The following is a 26,161-nucleotide window of genomic DNA, read 5'->3' on the forward strand; positions in this document are numbered from 1 at the left end:
CGGTTAGCTTTGAAATCCTTTCTTCCTTTAATAAAGGGAAGGCTGGTACAGGTGTTCACAAACAACACCACTGCCATGTGGTACTGCAACAAGCAGAGATGGGTGGGGTCTAGACCTTTCGTCAAGAGGCACCTCACCTCTGGACGTGGCTGGAACATCCGGGCATTTCCCTTGTTGTACAACATCTTGTGGGCTCTCTGACTGCCAGGGAAAATAGACTCGGCTGTTGATGCCTCACAAATCACTTGTGGCATCTCTGTCTGTGGCATCTCTATCCGGAGGCAAGATCATTCAAGAGTGGGGAGAGGAGAGCATTGTTAGATCTGTTCGCCACTACCAAGAACGTGCAATGTCAGTAGTTCTGCACACTGGTGTTGTGAAGGCGGCTCTCGCCCGGAGATGCTTTTTGTCTTTAGTGGAGCCTCGGCCTCCTATACGCCTTTCCTCCAATACCATTCCTTATCAGCGATCTCAAGAAGATCAGGAACGACTGGGCCCTAGTCATTCTTGTGACTTCGAATTATGCACGGAGAGTTTGGTATTCTTTTGCAGCAAAAGGGCAGGGTCCTGCACCCAATCCCACGTGTGCTCTGACTTCATGCTTGGACATTCAGCTGAGACATTTAACTGCCTTCGACCTTCCTTCCGAAGTCTGTGATGTTATTCTGGATGCCGTGAAGCCCTCCACCAAGATGTATACGCCTGCCATTGGGACAAGTTTGTGGCATGGTGTTCTTCCTAGGATATTCATCCTCTTTCGGCGTCCTTACCTCAAGTTCTATTGTTTTGTTTTGTTTTCTTTTAGGCCAAGCAGGGCTCTGAATTCGGCACTGTTAAAGGTTATTTGTCCTCCATTTTGGTGTTCATGCAGGTGGCGGACCGTCCTTCTTTGCTCAAATCACCTGTTTGAGTAGGTTAGTTAAAGGTTTGCAACACATTTCCTGCCAGGTCACTCATCATGCCCCAGCGGGATCCTAATCTTGTCCTGATCTTTCTTTTATGCGTGTCTTTTGAGTTGCTACACAGCTGCCCACTTCGCTTGCTTACCATAAAGACTGTTTTTCTAGTACAAATAACATCGGCCAAGAAAGTCAGCGACCTTCAGGCAATTCTCTGTGCACACTCCTTATACCACCTTTAATCCAGACAAGCTGGTTCTGTGGACCCATGCCTCCTTTCTCCTGAAGGTTGTGATACCTTCTTGTGTAGGTCTAAACATCACCTTGCTTACCATCTAAAGAAGAGGCAAGACGTCACCACCTCAACCCAAAAACAGTGTTGTCTTTTTACCTAGATCACACAAAAGAGTTCTGGGTGGATGATAAACCTGTGGGGTCATCCCTGTCCTGACCATCTGTCAGGCAGCAGCGTGGGCATCCTTGAACATGTTCGCCAAACATTACTGTCTGGGTGGTCACGTTTGTTGTGACAGGCACTTTGCCTGTTCCGTTCTGCAGGACATCTTAATCTATTCTGTTTTGCGTCCCCACCTCCAGGGAGATGTTGCTTGAGTATTTATTTTAAGGTAAGGAATTTGTGGCTAGAGGTGAACAAGTTACTTACCTTCGGTAATGCCTTATCTGGCAGAGACTCTTAACCGCAGATTTCTTACAGACCCTTCCATACTCCCCACTTTGCAAACTAATTCAATGGGGTCCTTCCGAGGTCCTTGGCAATCTAGTCCAGTATGTCAGCATTTTTCATGGCTATGCCCTTATGGCATGGAAAGTCATGAAAAGAAACTGACATTGGCTTGGTAGGCAGGCGTCTCTATTGGCCTTGTGAGTGTCACTTCTGCCGCAGATGACTCCAACATCAAGTCTAACGGTGTTGGAAGGACCTTTATGACGCCACCTACTGGTGTGTGAGGCAAGTCAAAAAAATGTCCAGATCCAGTCTGACACCTGGGGAATATTCTAAGGTAAGAAATCTGCAGCTAGATAGTCTCTACCAGATAAGGCGTTATCATAGGTAAGTGACTTGGTTAAAGAAGGTTGGGAAAAGATGGAGGCTTTTAATAGGATAGTCTTCAACAGTTTTCAAAAAAGTTGATGGTCTGAAATGGTAACAAAGCATTACTTTTTTTTTTTTTTTTTTTTTTTATTTAATTGTTGTCAGCCTATCCGGCCATAACAATAATACACAATAAATATCAATCCATCACACGCAATAAAATCACATTAAGTAAAACATTGTAAGAAAGAAAAACTATACTTGAGTTTTTGATTTTACGTGGCCCTAGGTGAATCCAATATGCCCTGCAATATCATAAAACTTGATTATTAGCCATAATTGGCATAAGACTCTTTACTTATTCTAAAAACATTATAGATCTAAAATTTAAGTATCCTATTCTTGCACTAATCATTTGGGTTCTTGCGATACCTGCCAGCAGTATAATAATAACCCAGGACCTTGCCTGGTTTAATCAGCAACCTTCAGCGATGTCTCATACTAATGATAGCTAGGATAACACAAGTAATTATACTTAGGCCAACTGTGAGTACATTGATGAACGTAACTTCCACGCTTCCAATATATAAGTTGAAACCTTCGCCACAATATGTTTCTCATCTGATCGCATACAAAGCACTTCCGCCTCATTACATTTCCTGATCCCGTATGATCTAAAAAGCGGACGTAAGTACAATTTGCGGAGTTTAAGCGTAAAATGACATAATAAAAGGAAGTGGGATAATGTTTCTTGGCCACCGTGAAGGCAAGGACAGCATTCTGATCCGCACTGTGAGACGGCTTGCCATCTGTTAGTCACCGCCATCACTGGTAATGTACCCATACGAAATTTAAAATAGAGAGCCCTTTTTTCTTCCGGATAGATGCAGTCTATGAAAATTGCTGGTTTAAGCTCTTGGTTGAGCAAAATGTACCTCTTGAGTAAAGGGCTAAGTGTCTCACACATACTCTGAGTCTTTTGGTCCCAGTATGCCTTTTTAATGACAGATAAACTGGGCTTTCTGATTTTCCCTGGATGAAGCCAGAGGTCTTCTTGGCCAATGGCAACCAGGGTAGTTGAGATGTGTTTAAACCAAGGCAATTTTCGGTAATTTTGTAGCTTCATGATGTCCATGAGTGTATCTCTGTATGGTTTGAGTTCCTCTTTTGCCCAGATACGGATCCAATATCTTATCGGGGCCAGTGCAATGTAATCCTCGACCTTTCTCATTTGTAAATCAGTTCTCAACGCATTCATTGGTGCGGCAGTGCCTAAACAAAGTAATCGGCGTAGGAAATTATTCTCAGTTACTTGTATTAATGGGGTCTTTCTAAATCCCCAAATCTCTGCGCTGTAAAGTGCTGCCGTCCTTGCTTTGGTTTTATAAGCAAGCAGTGCAGAACTCACAGAATGGTTGCCTGTGGCTTTAGCAAATCTAAGTACCGCTCCGGCGTGCTGGGCCAAGGAGATGTTACTTTTGTAGATTTGTGATTTCCATGTCTGTTTTTCGTCCAGTCTGCAACCCAGGTAGTCATAGGTGGTCACTCGAGCCAAGGGCTTGTTGTTTACCCTGAAGGTCGAATGCATCATTTGTTTTGGGTTGAGAATCATAAACTTTGTTTTCTCCTCATTAATTACCATGCTCCTTGAGGTGCAAAATGATTCGAAACCCCTAAGTAGACGATGCATTGCTATCTCTGTTCTTGCCAGTAATACAGCGTCGTCAGCAAAAAGCAGGATAGGTATACTTTCATTGGCTAGTTTTGGCACATCCAGATTTAATTCCCTCAGATCTTGGCTTACTTTATTTATATAACAGTTAAACAAGGTTGGGGCCAAAACACATCCTTGTTTTACGCCACGCTGGATTGGAATTTCTGCTGTATAATCATTTCTCGTGGAATATCTAACCCTGGCAGTATTCCCTGTGTGCAGTAGAATTAACAGCCTTAGAATTTTCCCCTGTATGCCCATTTCTGACAATAACTGCCATAATATTTGGCGATTGACTCTGTCAAAAGCTGTTTGAAGATCCACAAAGACCAGATATAATGCACAATCTTTTAGGGTGGCGTATTTCGCGCAGATCATATTCAGCTTAAAAAGTTGATCTATTGTGCTTTGGCCTCTCCTGAAACCAGCTTGGTGTGTCGATATTAAATCTCCATCCTCCAGCCATTGATCTAAACGCAGCTGGATCAATTTGGCGAAGATTTTTCCAACACTGTCAAGCAGTGAGATAGGCCTATAGTTGCACACCAAGTCCTGAGGTCCTTTTTTGTGAATTGGGACAATTATTGATTTCTTCCAAGAGGTCGGAATTACCTCGTGGTGCCAAATACTGTTGAATATGCGTGTTAGAGCAGGCAGCCATAACGTTAACTGATTACGATAAACGTCTGAAGGTATGCCGTCTGGGCCTGCAGCCTTATACGGTTTTTGAAGGAGAATAACTTGTTTAATCTCTTTCTCGCTGAATTCCGGTGTCAGCTCCATTGCACGAGGGATAGAATGGGTTGCTTGCATGGCATTTGTGCCAAGGAGTTCGTTTGGGACTAATTCATTCTGGGTTCCATTTGACGATCTAATAAACCTTTTTGATGATGCTACATAGGTCGTTTGAAGTGGAACTCCCTTGTTTGATCTTTGGTTACTACCTTCCAGTCCTTGGATGAGGCTGGTTGAGTTATTCATACTCCGGGATGCCGTCTTGGCCTCTTCCTGGTACAAGGCGGTAAAATGCTCTACCCAGAGTTGTGGGTTGATATTCAATTCTAGGTTCTTCGAAGGGCCTTCGCATCCCCATCTGACTATCTCCCAAAACTTTTTGCAGTTTCCTGCCGATATTGCCTGCAGGAGGGATTTCCAGAGCTTATGTGGAAATGTCTTCCTTTTATATCTTAGTAATTTTTTGTACTGTTGCCTGCATTCATAAAAGTATTGCTCATTATGGTTGTTCAGATGGCGATTCTTTAGTGCTTGCGATAGTGTCTTTTTTAGTTTCAAACACTCTTCATCGAACCAGCCCTCCATCGTATTAGGGTTAGTTTGGGGATGCTTAGTTCTTTCCTTTGTTGTTTGTAGTAGCAAGTTGTTAAAATTATCCAGTAGGGGTAAAGCTTCATTAACTGGTAGGTTTAATAATGTACTAAGTGATAGGAACCAGGTTTGACTAGGTACACTCAAATAGGGTTCGTCCACGTTCGACCTTAGTATGTTTTTCCTATTTGGTCTCGTGGTTATTGCTAAGCAATTTCCGTTAAGTGGAAACTCAACCTTCCCCAGGCTTGCGTCCGGATGGATTATCTCCATTAGCAATGGGTCGTGGTCACTCTCGATCCTGTCCCTTATTTCCATATCGATAACATAATGCCAGGCTTCGATGTTTATTGCCATATAGTCAATTATGCTGTGTCTTTTTCCAGTTCGAAAGGTAGATTTAAAAGTTCTGTCTGAGTTGGTTCTTCCGTTTACTGTGCGAATTCCGCCTTCTATTAGTACTTCAAAGATTAGTTCCCCTTTTTTGGAATCTTGGCAATGTTGGATGAGGGGCGTTGGAATATTCCAGGCGTGATCTTCCTCTACTACTTGTTCATCCCAAAGAATAGAATGGGGTTTAGTGTTAAAATCGCCACATATTAGAAGAAGGGTTTTACAAAACTGAGGGGGAAGGTTATTCGCGTGACCTAGTGTTGGGTTCCTCCAACCCTTAGATCTTTTATTTGAGATATGATCTTCGAGGAGCCGCACACCAGGCATGACTTGGGCCCGGCTAACGGGAGGGAGGTACACGTTTACTATTTCAAGTGACCACTCCTCATGTTTTACTGCAAGCGTCTGGATTTCCTTGCTTAATATGGCATGGGTTACAGCTGAGTTTCCCAATAGTGAAGTTCTGATCCAAGTGGTCAGACCTCCCGATGGTCTTCCTTTTTTTTGTTTGATAGCAGGTATGTAAAAAGTGGAGAACCCGTCTAGGTCAATGACGTTGGTAGACCAAGTTTCTTGGAAGCAGCTGATGTCTTGCTGTTTAATAAATTCAACCCAATCCTTATCTTCCATTTTGCTTTTTAGGCCTGCAATGTTCCAGCTTAAGATTTTTAATGTGGGACTAGTTCTATTTTTTATATTTGAGCTACCCATTTGTTGCTACAAATTTCTAGATGGTTGCTCTTCATCATTCTGCAACTGTGGGGGATTGCCCCTGCTGTTTCTAGGGGAGTTAACAGACAGGCAGAACCTCATATTACTCAGGTTTATTCGTTCAGGGAGTTGTTGTTTGGAACTAATTGCTCCCTGTAGTATCGAACCAGAATTGCCTTCTGCCTCTTGCCTGCCCGACACATTTTGCTTTGGAGCTTTTTCAAGAAATATTGTTGGATATGGTTCCTTTTGTGGAATAGCAGTAGATATTCCCCATGTCTTCATCATGTTAGAACATTTTAGAATCTGTTCTACTATCCAAGGTGAAGCCCAGACTGTTTCTGTTGATTCCCCGTTCTCCGATTCTTTCCTTTGCATAAATCTTACTGAGAGGAGGTCTTTAGTTGTTACGTTCTGCAGAGCTGGCAAAGAATTGACCAAATGTAGGATGTTAGTCCTATTTAGAATGTCGTGACTTCCTCTTGAGGAGTACTCGGGAATAAATGTAATTGTGGCGTCAGGCTCTTTAATTATTTCAGTGCGAATCTTGGTTTGCCCGACACCTCCCTGTGACCATCTTCCTTGAGGTTGATTATCTTCCTTTGCTTTATTGTAAATAGTAGCTGCCCAACTAGTCAATGTTCGTTCTACCTGGCCTTTTTCCCTCCCGAGTTGCAACTCTTTGTTCCTAAGTTCATCGTAAGGTTGCCTTTGTGGAGGCCAATTATCCTTTTTTCCTTTAGTTTCCAAGTCAAGCACTGGACGCGGTGGAGCAGGTGGATCAGTAACCCACCCTGGCTGGCTACTAAAGTTGTGGTTTCCAGAGCTAGCCTGAGAGCAGTATTTTACTTTTGACCGAGGTGCGGGAACCGGGGCTATTGTGTTATCCACGCACATGGTTTTTCTTGTACTTTGTTCGCTTCTTGTGCATTCTGGGCTCTCTGCCCTTCCGTTTTCACTTTTGCTATTTTCTTGTTCTACCCCCTCGATGATAAAGTTCAGAGACTGCTGACGTTTTCCATTATGGACTCCTACTGTATTTGGATAATGCGCCTGAATTGAGTGTTCTCTTTTTATGACTGGGAGGTGCTTATCAATGCCGGTACTTGATTTTGTTGTCTCTGGGCTCCATTTATGTTGTCCATTGACTAAGAGATCGTTTGCCTCATTGATCCCGTGATTTGAACCTGAGTCTTTTTCTGGTCTATTTCCTTTGTCTAAGTCGTACCCAGGTGCTTGGTAGCCCCTAGGGCCAATGGGGATTCGGTTTATATGAGAATGGTGGGTGCAGCTTTTATCGCACAATAATCCAGGATTTTTATTTATAAAACTAATATCTTTGTCAGTTGGTTTCTCGAGACTCTCGGGCTTGATGCACTGATCTTTAGGCTGCTGTTGAGTAAACTCATCGCCTGTGTTCCTGATCTGCCCTGTTGGGCTTGCCTGTTTCGGCATATTTAAAGCCTTTTTTGCTGATACTTTGTTGTTTCCTCTAGCTTTTTTCCATGTGTATTTCCGTCTACCTGTTTGTTGATGCCCTTTACTCAGAGTCCTTTTTTCTACTGTATTTGAGATTTCGATTGCAGATACAGGACTTTTGTTGATTCTCTCCGTCTTGTCTATGTGGGTTTTTGCGTCTGGGCACTCGTCTCGTCCCGTGCCAAAGGGCCCTTCTTTGTCTTCACTATCTATTGGTCTTTCAGTTACTCTAGATTCTGTTTTTGCTGACTCGTGATTACACGCCTGTGTGTTATTGAGACTAGATTTGCAATCTTCGATTATGTCTTTGATTACTTTCGGAACTTCCAGTAATTTTTCCAGCAGTGGGCCACAAACTTGCCTGTCCATCATGTCCATTTTTTCAGCCACTGCCTGGTGCAACAGATTTTCCCTTATTACACCCTCTACTAAGGCCATCCTATGATCTATGGTCTGTAATGAGTTAGTAAATTGTTTAGTTAGCTCAAGTTGATCATCAAATTTTTGAGACTGGACCATGATCGTTGTTGCAATTGAGTCCAATGTTGTGCATATAACTTTCATGATGCTTAAAATTGGTTGATCTAATGAGGTATCGTCTCTATTTCCCCAGGTTTGCTCACTTTGCTCATTATTTGTCTGGCCTTCTGAGTTCTTATCGTCCTCTCCTCTATGACCTAGCATTATGCTGCCTTCCAAGAGGTTTAAATCTTCCAATGTTATACTGTTTAATTGGGGCTCTATACTACCAATTACGAAGTTGTCAGGCGAGGAGAGCTCCAGACTAAAAGAACTATGATCAAATCTGCTCAACGTTAGGTTCGTTTTTACAGTTTGGCTCCCATGGTGAAGCTGTGGTGTTGAGAGCTTATGTGAATATTTCTGCAATGATTGTTCTGTTTCAGGCCCCTTTGCATTTTGAAGGACCGTAGGTTCTAGTTTTGGATGAAGTAAAGGGAATATCAGTGGAGAGCTCCCAGAATGTAGTGGTCCCATTTGGGCTTCCGGATGAGGTGATTCATTACTTTTTCTTTTTCTTTGTCTTTGTTCTTCCGAGGAACTGCCCCTTTCTGGGGAACTTTCTGGGGAACTAATTGACCCCACTTTGTTACCCACAAAAGAGTTGTTCGTTCCACAGGGTGGTCGTGATGATCGGGCAGATCGCTGCTGGGATGAACAGGAATCCTGATGCCCAGTCTCTAAGAGCTCCAGCTCGCCCTCCACATTATTGTCACCTTTTTCCCCTGATGGCTGTGATGGGAGGTCGCAAGCTTTAAAGGTTTGCTTCTGCAGCCAATCAGAATTTAGATTTATATGGTTGTAGTAGTTGGTAATAGTATTTATCTTTGATTTAATTTCCCTTGCTCCCCTGGCCCCACCTGAGCCCAGGTGCGCCGGTATATACTGCTGTTTCCTATGCAGAGGGCTAACAGGGCCCCCCACCGTTTCACCTGCATTCAGTGATACATGCCCCATATCATCAGAGTCGATATGGACTAGACGCACAGACAGCATAGACCCTGGTGCCGTTTCGGGTGGCCCTCCTGGTTTGCTTTCATCATTGGGAATCCCATTATGGGCGTCCTCTGCTGCTGCGGCCTCTGCTGTGACCACTCCTTGGGTTATAAATTCCCCTTGGGATAATTTAGTGGCTCTAGGGTCCAGGTCTTGCCCCAGATCTTGTAAGCTGTTGGGTTCCTGCTCTGGTCTTTGGGATTTTACTGGATAACTGAGTGCCTCGTTGGCCTCTCTGGCTTTCTTTATTTTCCCTCTTGTTCCAACCATTTTTGAAGTCTTACTGTTTGAATGGATCAGCAACTTCAACAAATTTCCGGGATCTGTAGGACGTTTCTCTAGAATGTAGAGCTTGACTTTGCTTTGCTGTGTGGTGACGCACAGTATGCACAGTACGCCGTACAAAAAGCGTGATGTTCGAATGATATCTGTCCCTCTAGTGCAGTTTAATATGTCAATTAATGGCCTTCTCTGGTTCTCTCTATCTGGCCCCTTCTGATCCTCTCTGTCTCTGTTGTAAAGGCGTCTACTTACGCCTACTTGCGCTACTTATGCGTTGCTTATGCACTGCTTATGCATTACTTTATGCGCTACTTTATGTGGCCCACTCTCGATCCACTCACGGCCACGACACTGGCCACAGGAGCCACTTAGGTCACTTAGGTCGCTTAAGTCACTTAGGTCAGGTAATTTTCCTTAGGTCAGGTCAGGTGTGGCTACGGTGGCTGAAAACAACGGATACCCTCCTTGGCTCACCTCCTTGGCTCACCTAGTCCATATGGTAGCAGGGTAGGGCGGCAACCCCAAACTCTCCTCTGGTGCCCCTCTGGTGCCCCTCTGGTACTCCTCTGGTACTCCTCTGGAACTCCTCTGGTGCTCCTCTGGTGCTCTGGTGCTCTGGGACTCTGGGACTCCGGTACTCCTCTGGTGCTCTTTCTGGCTTCTGGCTTCTGGCTTTTCCTTGTGCCCAGACCACGCCGTAGTCCGCACCGTTACAGCGAACCGGCGCAACTGAAGGCCCCCAGAGGCGCTGGTGAAGAAACAGGCAGCAGTCCTGGTCACGCCTGCCTGCTCACGGAAGCTCACGGAAAACTGCTCTCCCCGAGCCAGCAGCTACAGCCCCCGGACCATGCACCTCGGAGCGGAGCAGCAGCCCCCGACTGCGCCCGCCACAGAAGCAGCTCGCCCGGCTTTCCCGGCTTCCCGAGCTGTTTTCCGCGGCTGTTTTTCCCCTGCTAGCAGCGGCAGACACCGGCTAGCAGCGGCGGCAGCAAACCGTGTGCCGGACGTGCACCTCGCACTCGCACTCGTGGTGAGCAGCCGCGACGCGAGCCACCCGGCACCAGCGTCGACCAGCGTCGTGTGTCGAACTCCTCTCTCCTCCTCTCTCGTCTCGAGCGAAAAGTGACAGACGACAAAGCATTACTAGGAGATCGTTCCAAAGGACAGCATTTTTTATGAAAAACTGCAGCTTCTCATACAGATATGGCAAAAGAATGGTGCCCTCAAAAGAACAAGAGAGGCAACCCTAAAGAATCTGAAGGGGCAGAGGTCTAAAACTCGCAAAGGAGAAAAACAGTCTAGTAAAACTTACAGACTTGAAGATAATAATTTTGTTAATCAGTAACCAGTTATGTGTGGCTAAATGAAATGAGACTTTGGTGTTTTGGACTAGGCCGAGCAGCTCACAATTTACTTTACTGTCCTTGTTCAGCACACCTTTTTTTTTTTTTCCCCATGTCTGGTTTCAGCCGCTTTGTTTCCCTAAAGTCTTAGCCTTGCTCCCAGCCTTTGGGAACCTGCTTGCACAAGGATACTCATGTTTATCTGAAAAGGGGGGAAATGCTGTGAAAAAAGGGTGTTCGGTTAACAGAAATAGAGAAAGAAAGTTCAAATGAATGGCTGACTGCACAGCTGTCCTTTCAATGCAAGTACTTTAATTATATCACTAAGAGCATATTGCTATGACTTTATAGTGATAGTTTTTGACTTCTGTTTAGCTCACTTGCCTCTTAGTGCCTCTAAGGAGCGGGCCAACTGCTGTCATGGGTACAATCAAGTTCTTTTTTGTGGCTCTTATGGCTGTCCTGTTGCTGCATAAGCTGCTACTTGTAGTCATTGGGGGTGCTCCCTGGCACCCTCTTCTGTTTTTGATAGTTTCCCGATTCAGCCTGATTATTAGCTCAAAAGATTCTTAATATATAAAAAGATAGAATATCAATTAGAAAACAGTACTGGTGGTAAGCACCTTTTCATTGATGACTTGTTTTGTCTCTATTGATTTTATTTGTAGTGGAGGCTAATTAGTACAGACAATATAGTAGAGAAATGCTGTGCTCCGCTATGTAGACAAGCTATGCCATTTCCTATTTAGTTCACAATTTATGTCTTGACAATCCGCATACTCTAAAGTCATTTTCATGTCTCCAAGTTTGTGGGATAGTAGCATAAAAAGCTACACTTAAGACTGGGTGCTTGCACAGTTCCACCATGGGTGCGGTCTTCCACGCCATAGTTCTATTCACATCCTGTAGATTGGACCTTTCATTATGTTAAAGCTGATTGTCACAGCAAGGTGGTTGTCACCTTTGGTAACCACTACTCCCAAAAGAGTCCTTCAAAGTATCCGTTGTTTGTTCATTCACCCTTTGTATTACGTGATGCCATCAAATAAATCCTATACGTGATATCCATGCTACTGCTGATCGCCACAGTAGCTTAAATAGCGTTTTCACTTTTTCTTTGTAAGTATAATTTCCACAAAGCAGCCTTGAGGCCTACTCTGAGTGCACTTCATGATCATAGTATGTTGGAGGTGAACTGCAGTTGATGCTGAAAGTGGTCACGTCCTGTCAGGAAATAATTTTTGTTTGGGTCTCTGATGCATTTACCGTTCACCCCAAAATAGATTCTTAATAAGTTATCAAAACTTTCCAAAGTTGTGAAAAGTAGGAGGTTTGATGCAGTATTCTATAAAGATTGCTTACCCTAACTGTCATTGTGCTCCTGGTTTTTACTACATTCATCCAGCTGACTGTAATTGACATTACAGATTTTGTTTAAACAGGAAAGTAGGTACTGAGAGATGAAAGCCTTCCATGTGTTGGAAGGTGTTGGGCCATGCTTGCCTTTGCTCCCACACTTCCTTTGCTGAAGTTTACCATTCATGAGGAAATGGGGTGCATTATATAGTGTTGGGTGTGCGACCTCACCGTGTAATATACTTATCAACCCCTTTGGGTCCAGTAGGGTTCATCTGTAAAACCCTCAGCTCAACCCTGGGTAACTGTGGTACTGAGCAGCAAAACTTTACACAGAGGAACAAGTGTAAAGCATTTAAACAGCACACCAAAAATTGAAATTGGAATAAGCCAAGAAATAAGATACCAGTTTATAAAAATACTCTTTGTTTTTTTTTTTTAATTTAGACATCACAGTAGAAAAGATCCACTGACGGGTTCCAGAGATAGTTACAAGCATTAACAAATCAAGCAATTTCACTGAACCACAAACAAGCCTTGGCATGGTCAATGAATTGGAAACTTTTTCAAAGCTAACTTCAGTAACTATCTATACGGTTGGTTGGAAGTACTTGGGGTGACCCGCTCCACTAGATAGCTAAGTTGGAGGAACCAGCAAGGTTATCCATAACAGTTATCTCCACAGAAGGAGCAGTCCTCAAGCAGTTCCACGAACTTTATCTGTTTTGCAATGGATTCCTCTAGAGCGGTCCAGATGCAAGCGATGAAGGATGTTGAAGATGCTCCGAGGATGCTGTGGATGTGACACGGTTGACGGGGGTCTTCCTGCAGGGACTCCTAGGTCCACAAAGATGGTGAGGGGGCCCTGGTGGGAGGGTTGAGGTCCCACAAAGTCAGCTACGATCTGGCCGAAGTCTACTCGCCACTGAACTACCAGTTGCCCATTATTGCGGTCACAGGTAAATCCTTCTTGTGTTTATAACTCTCCTTCTGATGGTCCCATGAACTGTCAGACAAAACTCCTGGGTTTTAGCAAATTGTGGTGCATATCTGTGCATGGAGTCTTGATCCTTGGTGCTGTATAGCGGCAGTGGTTGCAACTTGAAGACTTTGAGCTACCAGCTTGCCCCAGCAGCTGGCCTATGAGGTTTTCTTGGATGGACAGTTTCTTCCAGAGCAGGAGCAGGACGCAGCAGACACACTACCTCGCTTCACTTGGCACCAGTTGCAACAAGTGCAGTCTTAGATGGTACAGCCTTTCTTTGCTGCTCCCACAGTGCCACAGGGCAGTCCTCCTTCTGTCCTTTTTTCAAGCCAGTTGAGGTCTGGGTACAGGGGTGCCCTTCTCATGCTTGCGAAATGCCTCCAGGTCAGGATGCAGTTGGCTACCAGGTTCTGCCCACCTGGTGATCTCTTCCTGTGAAGTGTGGCATCTGGCTATCCCAAGATGCACCATTCCACCCACTCCCATGATGGCAAGACCACTCTTGGTGCTCAGATCTCCCTAATCCAAACCTTGTTGTGGCTATCTCAAGGCTACAAAAACCCCATGTGGAAACCGGTTTGGCAACTGGTGTCTCCTCTTTGCTCCCCATGCCATCCTGCCTGCCTAAAGGTTAGGGCAACCTTCCTTCCTTGCGTGACCCATCTGCCCTTTAATGGCGGCTTCCCCTTTGAAGTCTGCTTTTTGGGGTCAACACTTATGTGACGTCTTGCCGAAGGGAGTCAACACCTCCCTGACATACAATCCCTCATTGTTCTCCTTCCGGAGAGTCGTCAGCGTGTTTCTCCAGCAGGGCAGAAAGCTGTCTAGTGTAGCAGGCTCAATTTGTGCCCAGGAAGGCACAGGAGTTTTAAAGGAAACAGTGTCAGCTTTGTAGAAGCTGCATACTACAAAAAGTTACATTAATGTGACTTGAGATAAAAATCGAGCTTAATGTAAATAGTTGTTTGATACTTTGGAGTGCCAACTTTGGTTGCACCATTGACGTTGGCAACATGTAATCCTGCACTCGCCAATTGGGCGACCAAGACATTCCACAGTAAAAACTGTGTGCAGTGGCAGAACAGGGGAACTTCTTTTACTTAGGGAACATCCAGGCTGGCAGAATTGATGCTGCAAGCCCTGGAATAACCCTCTAACTTACATGCCCTGGGTACAAGGGTGCCATGTTCTAGGGACTTACAGGTAAGTTAGCCATTTACAATTGGATATAGCCAATTTGGCATACAGTTTAGAGTCTGGGCACTGGCACTGAGCTCTGGCTATCAGGCCCCAGTGCAACTTCAGAGTTAAAAAACCAGTAGCAGCATCATTTGGGGACGGCCATACAAAAAGAGGAAGTTCCTTACACCCTTGGACATCCAATTTGTATCTGAAAAAAGTAGTATATGGCACACATGAGTCCTCTGACTAGAAAAGAAAACTTGTTTTTTATTGTTTTTGATCATGTAGTTGAGTAGAAGAAATAAAATATAACTCATTCATGCTAATAATTAAAAACATGTAATTCGTTTAATATCTAAGGTTCAGATGATTTTACCATCACTCCCTCTCTTGAAATTGATTAAGTTGTTTAGTGCTTTTAATTCCTCTTACATTGAGATAACAATTTCTGCATCCTTTGATTTCAACAAAACTATCATTGTCTCTTTTATGATTGTTTTCTCCTCTAGCTGGTACACAGGCTGGAGAAGAGGTTCCTGTTGTATCAAGGACCAATATTAAGGAGTATAAGGACAGCTTCTCTAATGAGAAATTTGACTTTCACAATAACCCTAACATCACATTTTTTGTGTACGTCAGCAATTTCACATGGCCAATCAAAATACAGGTAAATTCTGCTTTTATCAATGAAGAAAGCTGTTAATTATCCTATAAATCTATAGTCACTGCAAACAGTAGATTGGCCCCTCTCAAACAACACACCCTTCCTTGTTATAATATAGGTTACCTTGCTATTTACCAGTAGCGAAATGCTTTGATTTATGGAATTTGTGGTTTGTTGCTTTCATGTAATTTTTTAATGTCTTCCATGAATTTAAAGCCATATCTGCTGCACCTCACTTGAGGCTGTTGTTTTGAATGTCTGATTACGCTAATATTTGTGAGCTGCTTTAGATGTTAAAGGACCTCTACATGCAAGTGCTGAAATTTGTGGCACTTTTCTTCATTATTGGCCCCCAAAATAGATTCTGTAGTACGTTTTATGTTTTCAGAATTGGTAAGGTAATACAAACATGAAATTCCAGACTTAAAACAAATTACAGGCATTGGCTTGGTCATTTACTGTATGCTGCGAAATTCTTCTATCAAATTTCAGAGTTACATAATTGAGTATAATATAATGATGTGAAAATGGAAGTACTCCCTAATAAGAGTTTTTGGTTTTACCTTTAATATGTATCTGATGCTCATGTAGTCTTTGAGTCCTAACAGCTGGTAAATTCTACCTTGTGTGCCAAGTTACACATATATTAGGTACAAATCAGCCAACATTCAGTAGCATTGCATGAAAAAGTAAGTGCACCTTTACTGCTTCTGTATGAATTAAGAAGGTAATTTGGTTTGGGAATTGCTAACCAAGTATGCATGATTACTTCAGAAAGTTGTACCACCTATACATAAAATCAGCAATGTTTTCAATTTGGTCTGGGGCACTCTGTTTTTATCTTTTTGGAAGAAATGTTGCTGTTCATCAGTCTGTTAAGGGTGATAAAGCTATTTTCATACAATATGATGGCCGTCCTTGTGCAGTGAGACATATAAATTACAAATAGAGATGGTTTAAGATGTTGACCAGGAGTGCCAGCCTGGACACTTTAACCTCAAGATCAGACTGTATCATGGTGAGGTTTCACAGTGAACCCCAGACCTACATTGAAGGATCTTAACTGTCCTGTCAATATGGTAAATGTTGATGGTTATTCTTCCATTAATAAGACTCAGCGACTACACATGTCATGAGAGAAAACATGAAGCACCCCCTTGTGCCCAAAAGGAGCATTGCTGGACGGCTTAGTTTTGCAAGAACCTTACAGCAAGCATCAAGCTTAGTGGGTGTGGACCTGCTTTGCACCAGCACCTGGACACCGAAGATATTGAGTCCCCCTTGAATTTCTCTGTATAACAGCATATACTAGACAAAAATGTGAGACCCTGAGTCTGGTAGCTGACGTGAAGGTGAAAGTGAGTTGTGCAATAGAGGAATGATCCAAAACAAATGAACAAATCTAGTCCTAAATAGCTGAAAAAGAAAAGAATTGGTATTTTGTCATTGGCTGGTGAAATTCCAAACCTAGACCTCATTGAGATACTGTAGCAAGGCCTTAAGAGATGTATATCCGAAAACATCACATTGAATCATGAGGTATCATTTCAAGCTAGAAGTTTTATTTTTTTGGTAGGTTTACGATTGGGCGAGACCTAGATGTGAACTTTAGATGCATCTTAAGTTGTAAAACCATTGAATATTAGGAAGGTATACGTTTCACATGACTATTACAATTCTCCCTCCTCTGACGTGTTTGTTTTTAATGTCAGTCATGTGTCTCTCAAGTTTGTTTTTGTTATATTGTTTCAAATGTGATATTGAAAATTTTGGGAAGGAAGTACCAGCAGAATACCTACTTTACGAAAAAGGAAAGGTTGAGAAGAAGAGAGACGGTGCTTAGTCTTTTTTTGTTGCTGTGCATAGGAGATGACATTGTCAGGAGTAAGGCTCTGCACTTGCTCTTTTAATAAGGAGGCTTAGCTATTATACCCGACTGAGCAAATGGAAACATTTTCTTTCCTTCATGTCTGCCATCCATATTATGTAAAGATCTTTAAAGACCTTTATTTTTATATATGTGTGTGTGTGTGTGTGTGTGTGTATATATATATATATATATATATACATACATATACATATACATATATATGTTCGATGGCATGTGTAGCTGCAGATACACATGCTATGCTTACCATTCCACCATCTAGTGTTGGGCCCGGAGTGTTACAAGTTGTTTTTCTTCGAAGAAGTCCTTTTTCGAGTCATGAGATCAAGTGACTCCTCCTCTCGGTAATAGTGCGCATGGGAATCAATTCGATTGTTTTGTTTCCGCTGTCTGGTTCGGACGTGTTTCCTTTGCGCTCCGAGACAATTGATTCTGAAACTTTATACTAACTTTATTCTACTGTCTGTATTGTTTTGATTGCGTTTCCATCTGTAATCAAGCCAATAGTACCATCAGAAACAGGAAAACGCCCTTTCAGGTGCTTGTGCCCTACTTGGGCCTGTTCAGGCCTACTACGCCATACCCTGATGGATCAGACTCCATTCCGATTCTGTCCTCGATGCCACGCGAAATTCCCTTACACTGATCAACACGTGATATGTAATCTTTGCCTTTCTCCTGAACATTGAGAGGAAGATTTTGAAGCTTGTCAGTTGTTACGGTCCAAAAAGATCAAGGAGACTCGAGATGGCGTCGAAGCATACAGAGTCCAACGACACCTTAGAAGAAGAGCAGGCACAGACAGCTGTTTCGATTCAGGACACCGAATCCGAAACAGACTCTGAGGAAGACAGGCAACCGATCACTGCGGCTCAGCATGTGAGTACACCTGCCCCTACGCCCACTTCCAAAAGACCTATTAAGGCCTTGGGTGCACCACTGCCAGAAAGCCATGGTTCCACCTTAAAGAAAATTGTTGGCAACCGACCTTCAGGTATGGCGCTGAAAAAGGCCAAGTCACCCCATCAATAGGCCACACCTGTTGCAATGCCGGAGTCGAGCAAATACATTAAAAGCTCCACATCAGAGCCAAGCCGACATCTACACTCTTCAGAGTCGAAAATTCAACGTCCGGCTTCGGAGCCAAAATCACAGGCCGTATCTTTGGGACCAAAAAAATTAGGTACCATTTTGGAGCTGAAAAAATCCTTCTATACAGAGGAGACAGGACTTTCAAGCCGATTAAAACACAGTTGAAAGACAATTACTGAACAATCCTCTAAAGGAGTTAAAACATCCGAATATCATTCTGGGGACTCTGATATCCAGCCAATCCTGGAAATTATGGACAGTAAACAAAGGAGGATACATATCCATAAGGAGACGGGGAAAATTATTGCTTCACCTCCTCCACAAACCAAGAGAAAGCTGGTGTTTCAAGAGACTCTTGACACTGCTTTACCACCAGAAAAGATATTTAAAACAAAGGAGAAACCATCACCTTTACTGCTTTTTCCAGAAACATTCGCCACAGCTTTTTCTCTCCACCACCTAATACCCCACCACCATTGCCCTCACCAACACATTCTCATACATATTCACATGCAGATACAGTGGACCCCTGGGACTTATATGACCCAGATCCTATACCGCTAAGTGAACCAGACCTCTGAGTCCATACCTTCACCACCAGAGGGTAGTACGGCTTATACTCGGGTCATTTCTAGAGCAGCTGCATACCATGGAGTTCAGATGCATGCTGAGCCTTTGAAGGAGGATTTTCTTTTTAACACATTGTCCTCCACTCACGCTACCAGTGTTTACCCATTCTGCCTGGTATGCTTAGACATGCTGATGACACATTTAAGGAACCTGTTAAGGCTAGGGTTTTAACCCCGAGAACAGGCAAAAAATACAAGCCTGCGCCAAACGACCCAGTTTATATCACACAACAGGTATCACCAGACTCTATTGTAGTCAGTGCTGCAAGGAAAAGGGCTAATAGCCAATCTTCAGAGGATACCCCTCCCCCTGACAGGGAAAGCAGAAAGTTTGATGCGGCTGGTAAAAAGGTAGCTACACAAGCAGCTAACCAATGGCGTTTTGCCAATTCCCAAGCCCTGTTAGCAAGGTCTGACAGGGCACACTGGGATGAAATGCAAGAATTCTTGCAATATTTACCGAAAGAGCATCAACAAAAGAGCACAACAAATTGTTGAAGAGTGAAGAACCAGAACCTTATGGGCCTGGCGGCGCAGGGTACGCCTGAAATCTCCTTGGATTCACCTGCCTCAACTAACAGAGACACAGGACACTCTGTCAGGCGTAAAAGATCAGATTTTATTAGCTGCAGCTGGTACAGTTGTCCAAGAAGTACACAAGGTATGTTCTCAGGAGACTGCCACTTTTCTTTGTGGCGCACAATCTTATATACCGTATAAAAACCATTTATTAACTACATACACTCCCAGAACACATAGAAAGGAGCCAGTAAGAATAATGTAAAGATAGAACAGAGCCAATAGAAATGTCGGAAAACAAGACAGCACCAATAGAAGGAATTGGAAAACAAAGTATCAAGTGACTTAAGGTTGCCTCCCCTCCAGCTGTGTTTGTCACCCCTCCCTTGAACTAATTCATTAACCGATCCACAACGAAGTTGCATGTGGTGCGATAAGTTTGTGTGCGTTTGGAGGACAGTTGTGAAATGAGAGAATACTAGCAAAGGACAGCGAAGGCCAGACGATAAGATAAGATCGGCGGAGAATAGTGTGAGCCTACAGATAGTTGAAACAAGGATTAGAAAACCAGACAGGGATTAGTGTACTCGGTCAGACCTTAATACCAGCCTTGTAAAGATAGAGGCAGAAGGCTGTTTTGAACACCATGTTGCAGAATAAGCAGAAAAGGCAGAATGGACTTCGTTCGCTGTGCTGCCTGAGTGAAGGCAACATAAAATGGCGGCGGGCCACAAAATGGCGGGTCGATACGATCGTATTAAAAATCGGATTTCCTCAGACCCTCCTTTTGCCAGAACTCAGGCAAGATACACAAACTCATGTTAATCTGAGTCGATGTCTATGGCCATGAGGTCATCAAGCTGTTGCTGTACCATCATTTTGATATTCTCTGCTCTTTGTGACTTGGGTCTGGGAATACATGCAGTAGCACATAGGTTGCAGATGGCAGGACCGCAGTGCATACAAAGACAACAAGAGAATATAAAAGCTAAAATTACTCCAAAGAATGTCAATACCTTCCAACCCCATTTGGACAGTAATCCCCAAAACCACTCTGAAAAGGACCAATCTCCTTCGTCCTGATGAATCGACTCGGAGATTATGTGTAACTTAGAGATAGCTTGGTATACTGTCGGAGCGTCATTAGGTATGAAAATACAGCAACTTGATCCGATCAATTTGCATACTCCACCACGGTCCGCAAGAACAAAGTCTAAGGCAACACGGTTCTGCAAGGTCATAAGACGATCAGCCTGTAGTTCAGCTGTAATGTTACTTAAAGCTCCTACAGTGATGTCTATGGTGGTTTCTACGACACGAACCAATTGCCTTATATTTCTGCTGTTGGCCATTGGACCCCAGAAGGGAAGAAATCCTTTGAGGAAATCTCCTCCCTCTTGTCCTGCTGTGTCTTTCGAATCCACAATCCCTCTGCCATATCTATTTTTATGATGGTTCGCAGGAGCGGTGTATGTAGGGGGAAGAAGAAAGGCTATATAACAAGTACCAGAGAAATCAGCTGGCAACCATGTATAAGCCCTATCGTGGCAAACGAAGTATGTACCTTGAGATGGTACTAACGGCAGTGAATTCAGGGCTGAATAAACATATGTATGGGAACATAAACTTTCTCTTTGTCCGGTGTTTGGAGTTCTACCATTTATTTGCAGACAGAAATTTCCTTGTTGGGGTATGACCCGTATCGGAGGAGATTTTCCTTGCTTAACCTTATCATTGAGGCTGGAAATGTAATTAGTTATGTTCCAATTGGTATATGCTTTTCTTTCATCTATGGAAGCTTCACTTTTTTCCATGATTTTAGCCATAGCTACCATTCCCTTTATCAATAAACTATGACTGAAATCTGAACCAACACTATGTGAACTGACAGGTTGTTTAATTTTACTTTGATATGCATTATTGAAAATGACAAAATAAGCCCAAGCGGAACCTTCATAGGAGAATGGAAGAACTAAATATGGCATTCCTTTTTCTACCGTATGTGGTATGAGTCCACACACCCAACAGTCAGTTGTATTGATCACTAACTGATGTTGATGTAACAACTGGACGAAGGAATTGTTAAAGTATTCAGTTCTTCTGATGAGTTCATGCTGGGGAAGAGTGTGAAATAGGTGCGGAGAGATAGTAGAAGAAGATGTAGAGGTAGGAGAAGAGACAACTTTTTGCTGCAGAGTAATAATGATCCAGTTTACAGATGCCAAAAGAATACACGACAATATAATGACGCATAGAGCAATACTACAACGACTACATATTTCTTTACAATTATTCTTTACATTTTTACTTTCTCTTTTATCTAATGTAGCCTCCATCTTTCTAAGTGGATGCTCACGGCAATCTTCCTCAATCACTGTAGTCACGATTATCTACCGTCCTATGACACTGTGAGGTCCTGCAGGCCTCTTGCCACTTACTCAGGTCGTAACTAAGACTCCTACCGTGACCCTGCAACCGGGATAGAGTACTACATAGGAGAGAAATTTACAAGTTCTTTGGTCTTGGTCTCAAATTATAGCGTTCCTGTCCAGAGGCAGTCTGGTTTTGAAACAATGTTCCTGGATTTGTCGTGTTCAAGCGACGATGCGATGGTATTGCTTCTTGAAGGATGTCGTCGTCCTCTTTCTCAGAAAGTGTTCCAATTAGACGCGCATCACTGAATGGTACAAATTGCGGAACTTTCTCACTTTCAGAGTCACTGATGCCTCTACGGACCCACTGATCGAAAGGCAAGGGCAAAGGCACTTTCTTGCAGTGCACGGCATGCACCCAGTTTTTCTTTCCTTCGACTTTAACTGCTGTTCTTGTGGTCAAAAGAACCAGGCGTGGCTCTCTCCATCTGGGCTCCAAATTTCTCTGTCGTTGGAAATTTTTCGTGCAGACCCAGTCACCTGGTCGGATGGAATGACCTGGGTCTGTGGAAGCCTCTGGTAGAGCACTCTGAACCTGTTGATGTAGAACACGCAATTTAGTTGTAAGGTCATGCAAGTAGTCAATCAACATCGGGTATGGCAAGTCTGAGTATTTCTTAGGGCGAGGAACTCCCCATACATTAGCTGGGCGACCAAATATCACTTCGTAAGGGCTAAGCCCCAAACGAGAGTGTACTGCTGTTCTGGTGGACAGAAGAGCCAATGGTAAAGCATCAGGCCAATTAAGTCCTGTGCTAGCTTGCACCTTAGCAATTTTAAGCTTCAAGGTTCCATTGTAGCATTCTACTAAACCAGCCGACTGTGGGTGATTCGCCGCGTGGAACTTCTGTTTTATGCCAAGACCTGCACAAACTTTTTGCATGACTTGACCCACAAATTCGCTCCCATTGTCACTCCAGACAATGCGCGGCAAACCAAACCTAGGGAAGAATTCTTTCAAAAGTATTTTGGCAGTTGATAAAGCAGTATTGTCCTTCAGAGGGTAGGCTTCTACCCATCTAGAAAAAGCACATACTACCACCAGAACATATTTGAGGTTGTTGCATCGTTCCATGTGAATATAATCGATCTGCAACACCTCAAATGGATATGTTGGAGGAGCAAAATGACCTGCTGGAGTTGGGGTTCCCTTTCCCGGATTGTACATCAAGCAAACAATACAATGTTTTACTACATTATTTGCACACTTTGGGATCCCCTCATTTTGCCACACTGGAGCCAGAAGTTTACATATTCCTTTTGCACTTAGGTGAGCTGGACCATGTGCCATAGTAACTACAGGTAGTACATAAGCATCTGGTAACAGCCAACGTTGATGTTCTGATAATTCAACCCAACATCCCATCTCATCTAACATTCCTGTACTTTCCTTCCACTTTCTCAACTCATTCTCCGTAGCCTCTCCTTGAATTGATTTCACACTCTCTACTGTATCTTCACACATTCCCTTTTCTCTTACGCAGTTTGCGGGACCTGCAACATACATTCGACTTGTGTTGTCTCTGGCTGTCTTTTTCGCTACCTCATCTGCAAAGGCATTTCCTCGACCAACATCGTCCACAATCTTTTTGTGTGCACTACACTTCACGATCGCTATCTGAGTAGGCATTGTAAGTGACTCAAGAAGTTCAGTCACTAATTGACCATGTTGTATCTTAGTACCATGGGAAGTAAAGAATCCTCTTTCCTTCCATAAGCGCCCAAAGTTAAACGCTACACCAAAAGCGTATTGGCTATCAGTGTACACGTTTACTCTTTTTCCTTTGGATAACACACACGCTCTAGTTAAGGCTATCAATTCAGCTGCCTGAGCTGAATTATGTCTAATGCGTGCTGTCTCCACAATCGTATGCAAAGTAGTAATAGCGTAGGCTGAAACTGTATCTCCATTCGGGAGCTTGAAACAAGAACCATCTACCCATAGTGTTCCATCTGGATTCACTAATGGCGTGTCTTTTAGGTCAATTCTACCCTTAGTCTCTTCTTCAGTACGGAGAAAACAATCATGCTGTTCAGAGACATCTCTCTCTTCTGGAAGAGGCAACAAAGTAGCTGGATTCAGGGTATTACATCGTTTGATGTGTATGTGACTAGCCAAAAGCGTCAGCTCATATCCGGACAACCGAGCACTCGTAAGATGCTGCGTTTTTGTCCTATTTAGTAAAGTATCCACTGCATGTGGCACCATAACAATGAGAGTATTATCTAGCACTACTCCAGCAGACTGTCGAATAGAAATTGCTGCTGCCGCTGTTGCCTTAAGACAACTAGGCAATGCTTTAGCTACTGGATCTAACGTAGCTGAGAAATATGCGCATGGTCGCTGTTGATCTCCAAAACGCTGCGTTAAGACTGACAATGCACAACCCTCTCTTTCGTGGACATAGAGCGTAAAGGGCTTACTGTAATCAGGAGTACCCAATACAGGAGCAGAACACAAAGCAATACGCAAATCAGTAAAACTCTTCTGACACTCGTCAGTCCACGGAAGAGGCTGAGGCGTATCTTTTAAAGTTAGCGCCAACAGCGGTTTAGCCAATAAAGAGAAACTCGGAATCCACTGTCTACAATAAGAAGTAATGCCCAAAAAGGCACGTACCTCTCTTTGTGTGGATGGCACTGACATTTGTGCAATTGCCTGAATTCGTTCGGGGGTCAATCGTCGTCCCTCCTTTGACAAGAGATGACCCAAATAAGTCACCTCGCGACAGACATATTGTAATTTAGAAGGAGAAACCTTGTGATTCAGATCAAACAAATGACGCAACAGTGCAACGGTCACGTTTTTGCAAATCTCCTCTGAATCAGCTGCAACTAATAAGTCATCCATGTACTGAATGAGAGCGGCACCGGACGGTAAGGAAAAGGCATCAAGATGACATTTTAGAGCTTGACTGTAAATAGAGGGACTTTCACAATAACCTTGAGGTGCGCGTTTAAACCGGAAGCTTCGGCCTCCGAGGGAAAAACCAAAAATATCTCTACTCTCTTCGGCGATGGGAATACTAAAGAAAGCATTCTTTAGATCAATAACTGAAAACCAAGTCGCTGTAGAAGGTATCATCGTCAACAGAGCAGTGATATTCTGGGACTACAGGAAACTGCGGTACGACAATCTTGTTTACCTCCCGAAGATCAATTACAAAACGATAAACAGGAGGCTGAGAAGGATCAGTGCGTTTAAGAACCGGAAGAACAGGACTGTTACATGTATTTCCTCTCGTTTCCTCAACCACACCCTTCTGAATCAAATCATGGACAATTTCCAGAAGTGCTTTCTCACCTTCAGTAGAGATTCTGTATTGCGGAATACGTGGCATTTCAGCATTGGGCTTAAGAGTAACAACATAAGGTGGGATCTCAAGACAACCAACGTCATTCGGACCCGTAGCCCAAAGCGTTTCGGGAAGAGAAAGCAATTCAGGTGGGAATTGATCTTTTGATAAGTACATTGGACTAGTCATTTTCTGTCCTAGAGTGAGGTATACACCAGAAGGTGAACAATATATCGTAGCATGCATTCTTTTTAATAGATCTAAACCCAACAGATTTTCACCACAACCATTCGTCAGAAGAAGCGGAGCTTCTAAATCATAAGGGCCTATTGAAACAGGCAAAGGGCAAGAAACTGGATTGCGAACAGGGGCGCCAGAAAATCCTACAGATACATTCGTTAAGCCAGACAAAGGTGCGCCAGGGAGTTTAGAATGAATGATAGAGCTTCTCATGGCACCAGTATCTAAAAGAAATGGCTCTGAAACACCCATTGTAGTGACATTAACATAAGGTCCATTCTGATCCACTGGAATTGACGTAACCCCCTTACTTTGTCCATGGCTGTCCTATTCAAAATGAAGACTTTCATTCCCTCCTTCAATATACTGATCCTCACTGTAATACTGTGTAGACCTAACATTTTGCTGGTCAAAGTAATTTCCGGAATTTGGAGGAACAAAAGAACGCTGCTCTTGGGTTAACACACCTCGACCTCTACCTCTATTTGCTGACTGAGGACCACCACGACCTCGTGAAGCAGATGTTGCTCCATTACGCTGCAACAATGCCGGACAACTGTTCTTAAAATGACCTTCCTCCCTACAATAAGCACATTGATTGGGACCTAGCAAAGGTCTTGGAATGAATGGTTCAGGCTTTTGATACAACCTCTGAAACTGCGGAGCCTGTTGAAACTGAGGCTGAACATAACGAGGAGGATAAGCCTGTTGCAAGAGAACTTTAGTTTTTAATTCTTTCGTCTTTTTCTCTTGTTTTTCCCTTTCTTCTTTGTCTCTATTTTCATAATATTGTGCAGTAGCCAATATCTGGGCGGAAGAAGAAACTGCCCATGAACTCTCGGAGTCTTTTAGCTTGTGTGATAGTTCAGGAAGCAAGTTATATACGAACTTATCCACAAATAATCGCTGTCCCCCTTCTGTAGCCATATCTTGACCACTGTGATCAATGAATGTCTCCTCGAATCGGGTAAAGAAATCGGAAACACTTTCATCTTTCTTTTGTTTACATGCTGCTAGCTTATCCCAATTAACTCTCAAAGCAGGCATCATTGTTTTCATTAATGTAATAATCCTACCAGGGAGTTCTGAGATCAAAGCGTCGGGCTTTGCACCACCTACTTGACCTCTATCTGCGGCAATAATAGCGTTCCAATCGCCGCCT

The 26,161-nt window shown here is 43.4% G+C and overlaps 1 protein-coding gene across 2 annotated transcripts in view; it reads left to right on the forward strand.

The window, feature by feature from the left end:
• The window catches only part of ATRN (attractin), a 670,776-nt gene that overhangs the window by 437,315 nt on the left and 207,300 nt on the right, over positions 1-26,161 (forward strand). For both annotated transcript variants that reach the window (XM_069205063.1, XM_069205055.1), the window contains exon 24: positions 14,749-14,906. In XM_069205063.1, the coding sequence (XP_069061164.1) occupies positions 14,749-14,906 (158 nt within the window). The remainder of the gene's footprint in view (positions 1-14,748; positions 14,907-26,161) is intronic.

Source organism: Pleurodeles waltl, chromosome 1_2, assembly GCF_031143425.1.
Source record: "Pleurodeles waltl isolate 20211129_DDA chromosome 1_2, aPleWal1.hap1.20221129, whole genome shotgun sequence".
NCBI classification, from domain to species: Eukaryota; Metazoa; Chordata; class Amphibia; order Caudata; family Salamandridae; genus Pleurodeles; species Pleurodeles waltl.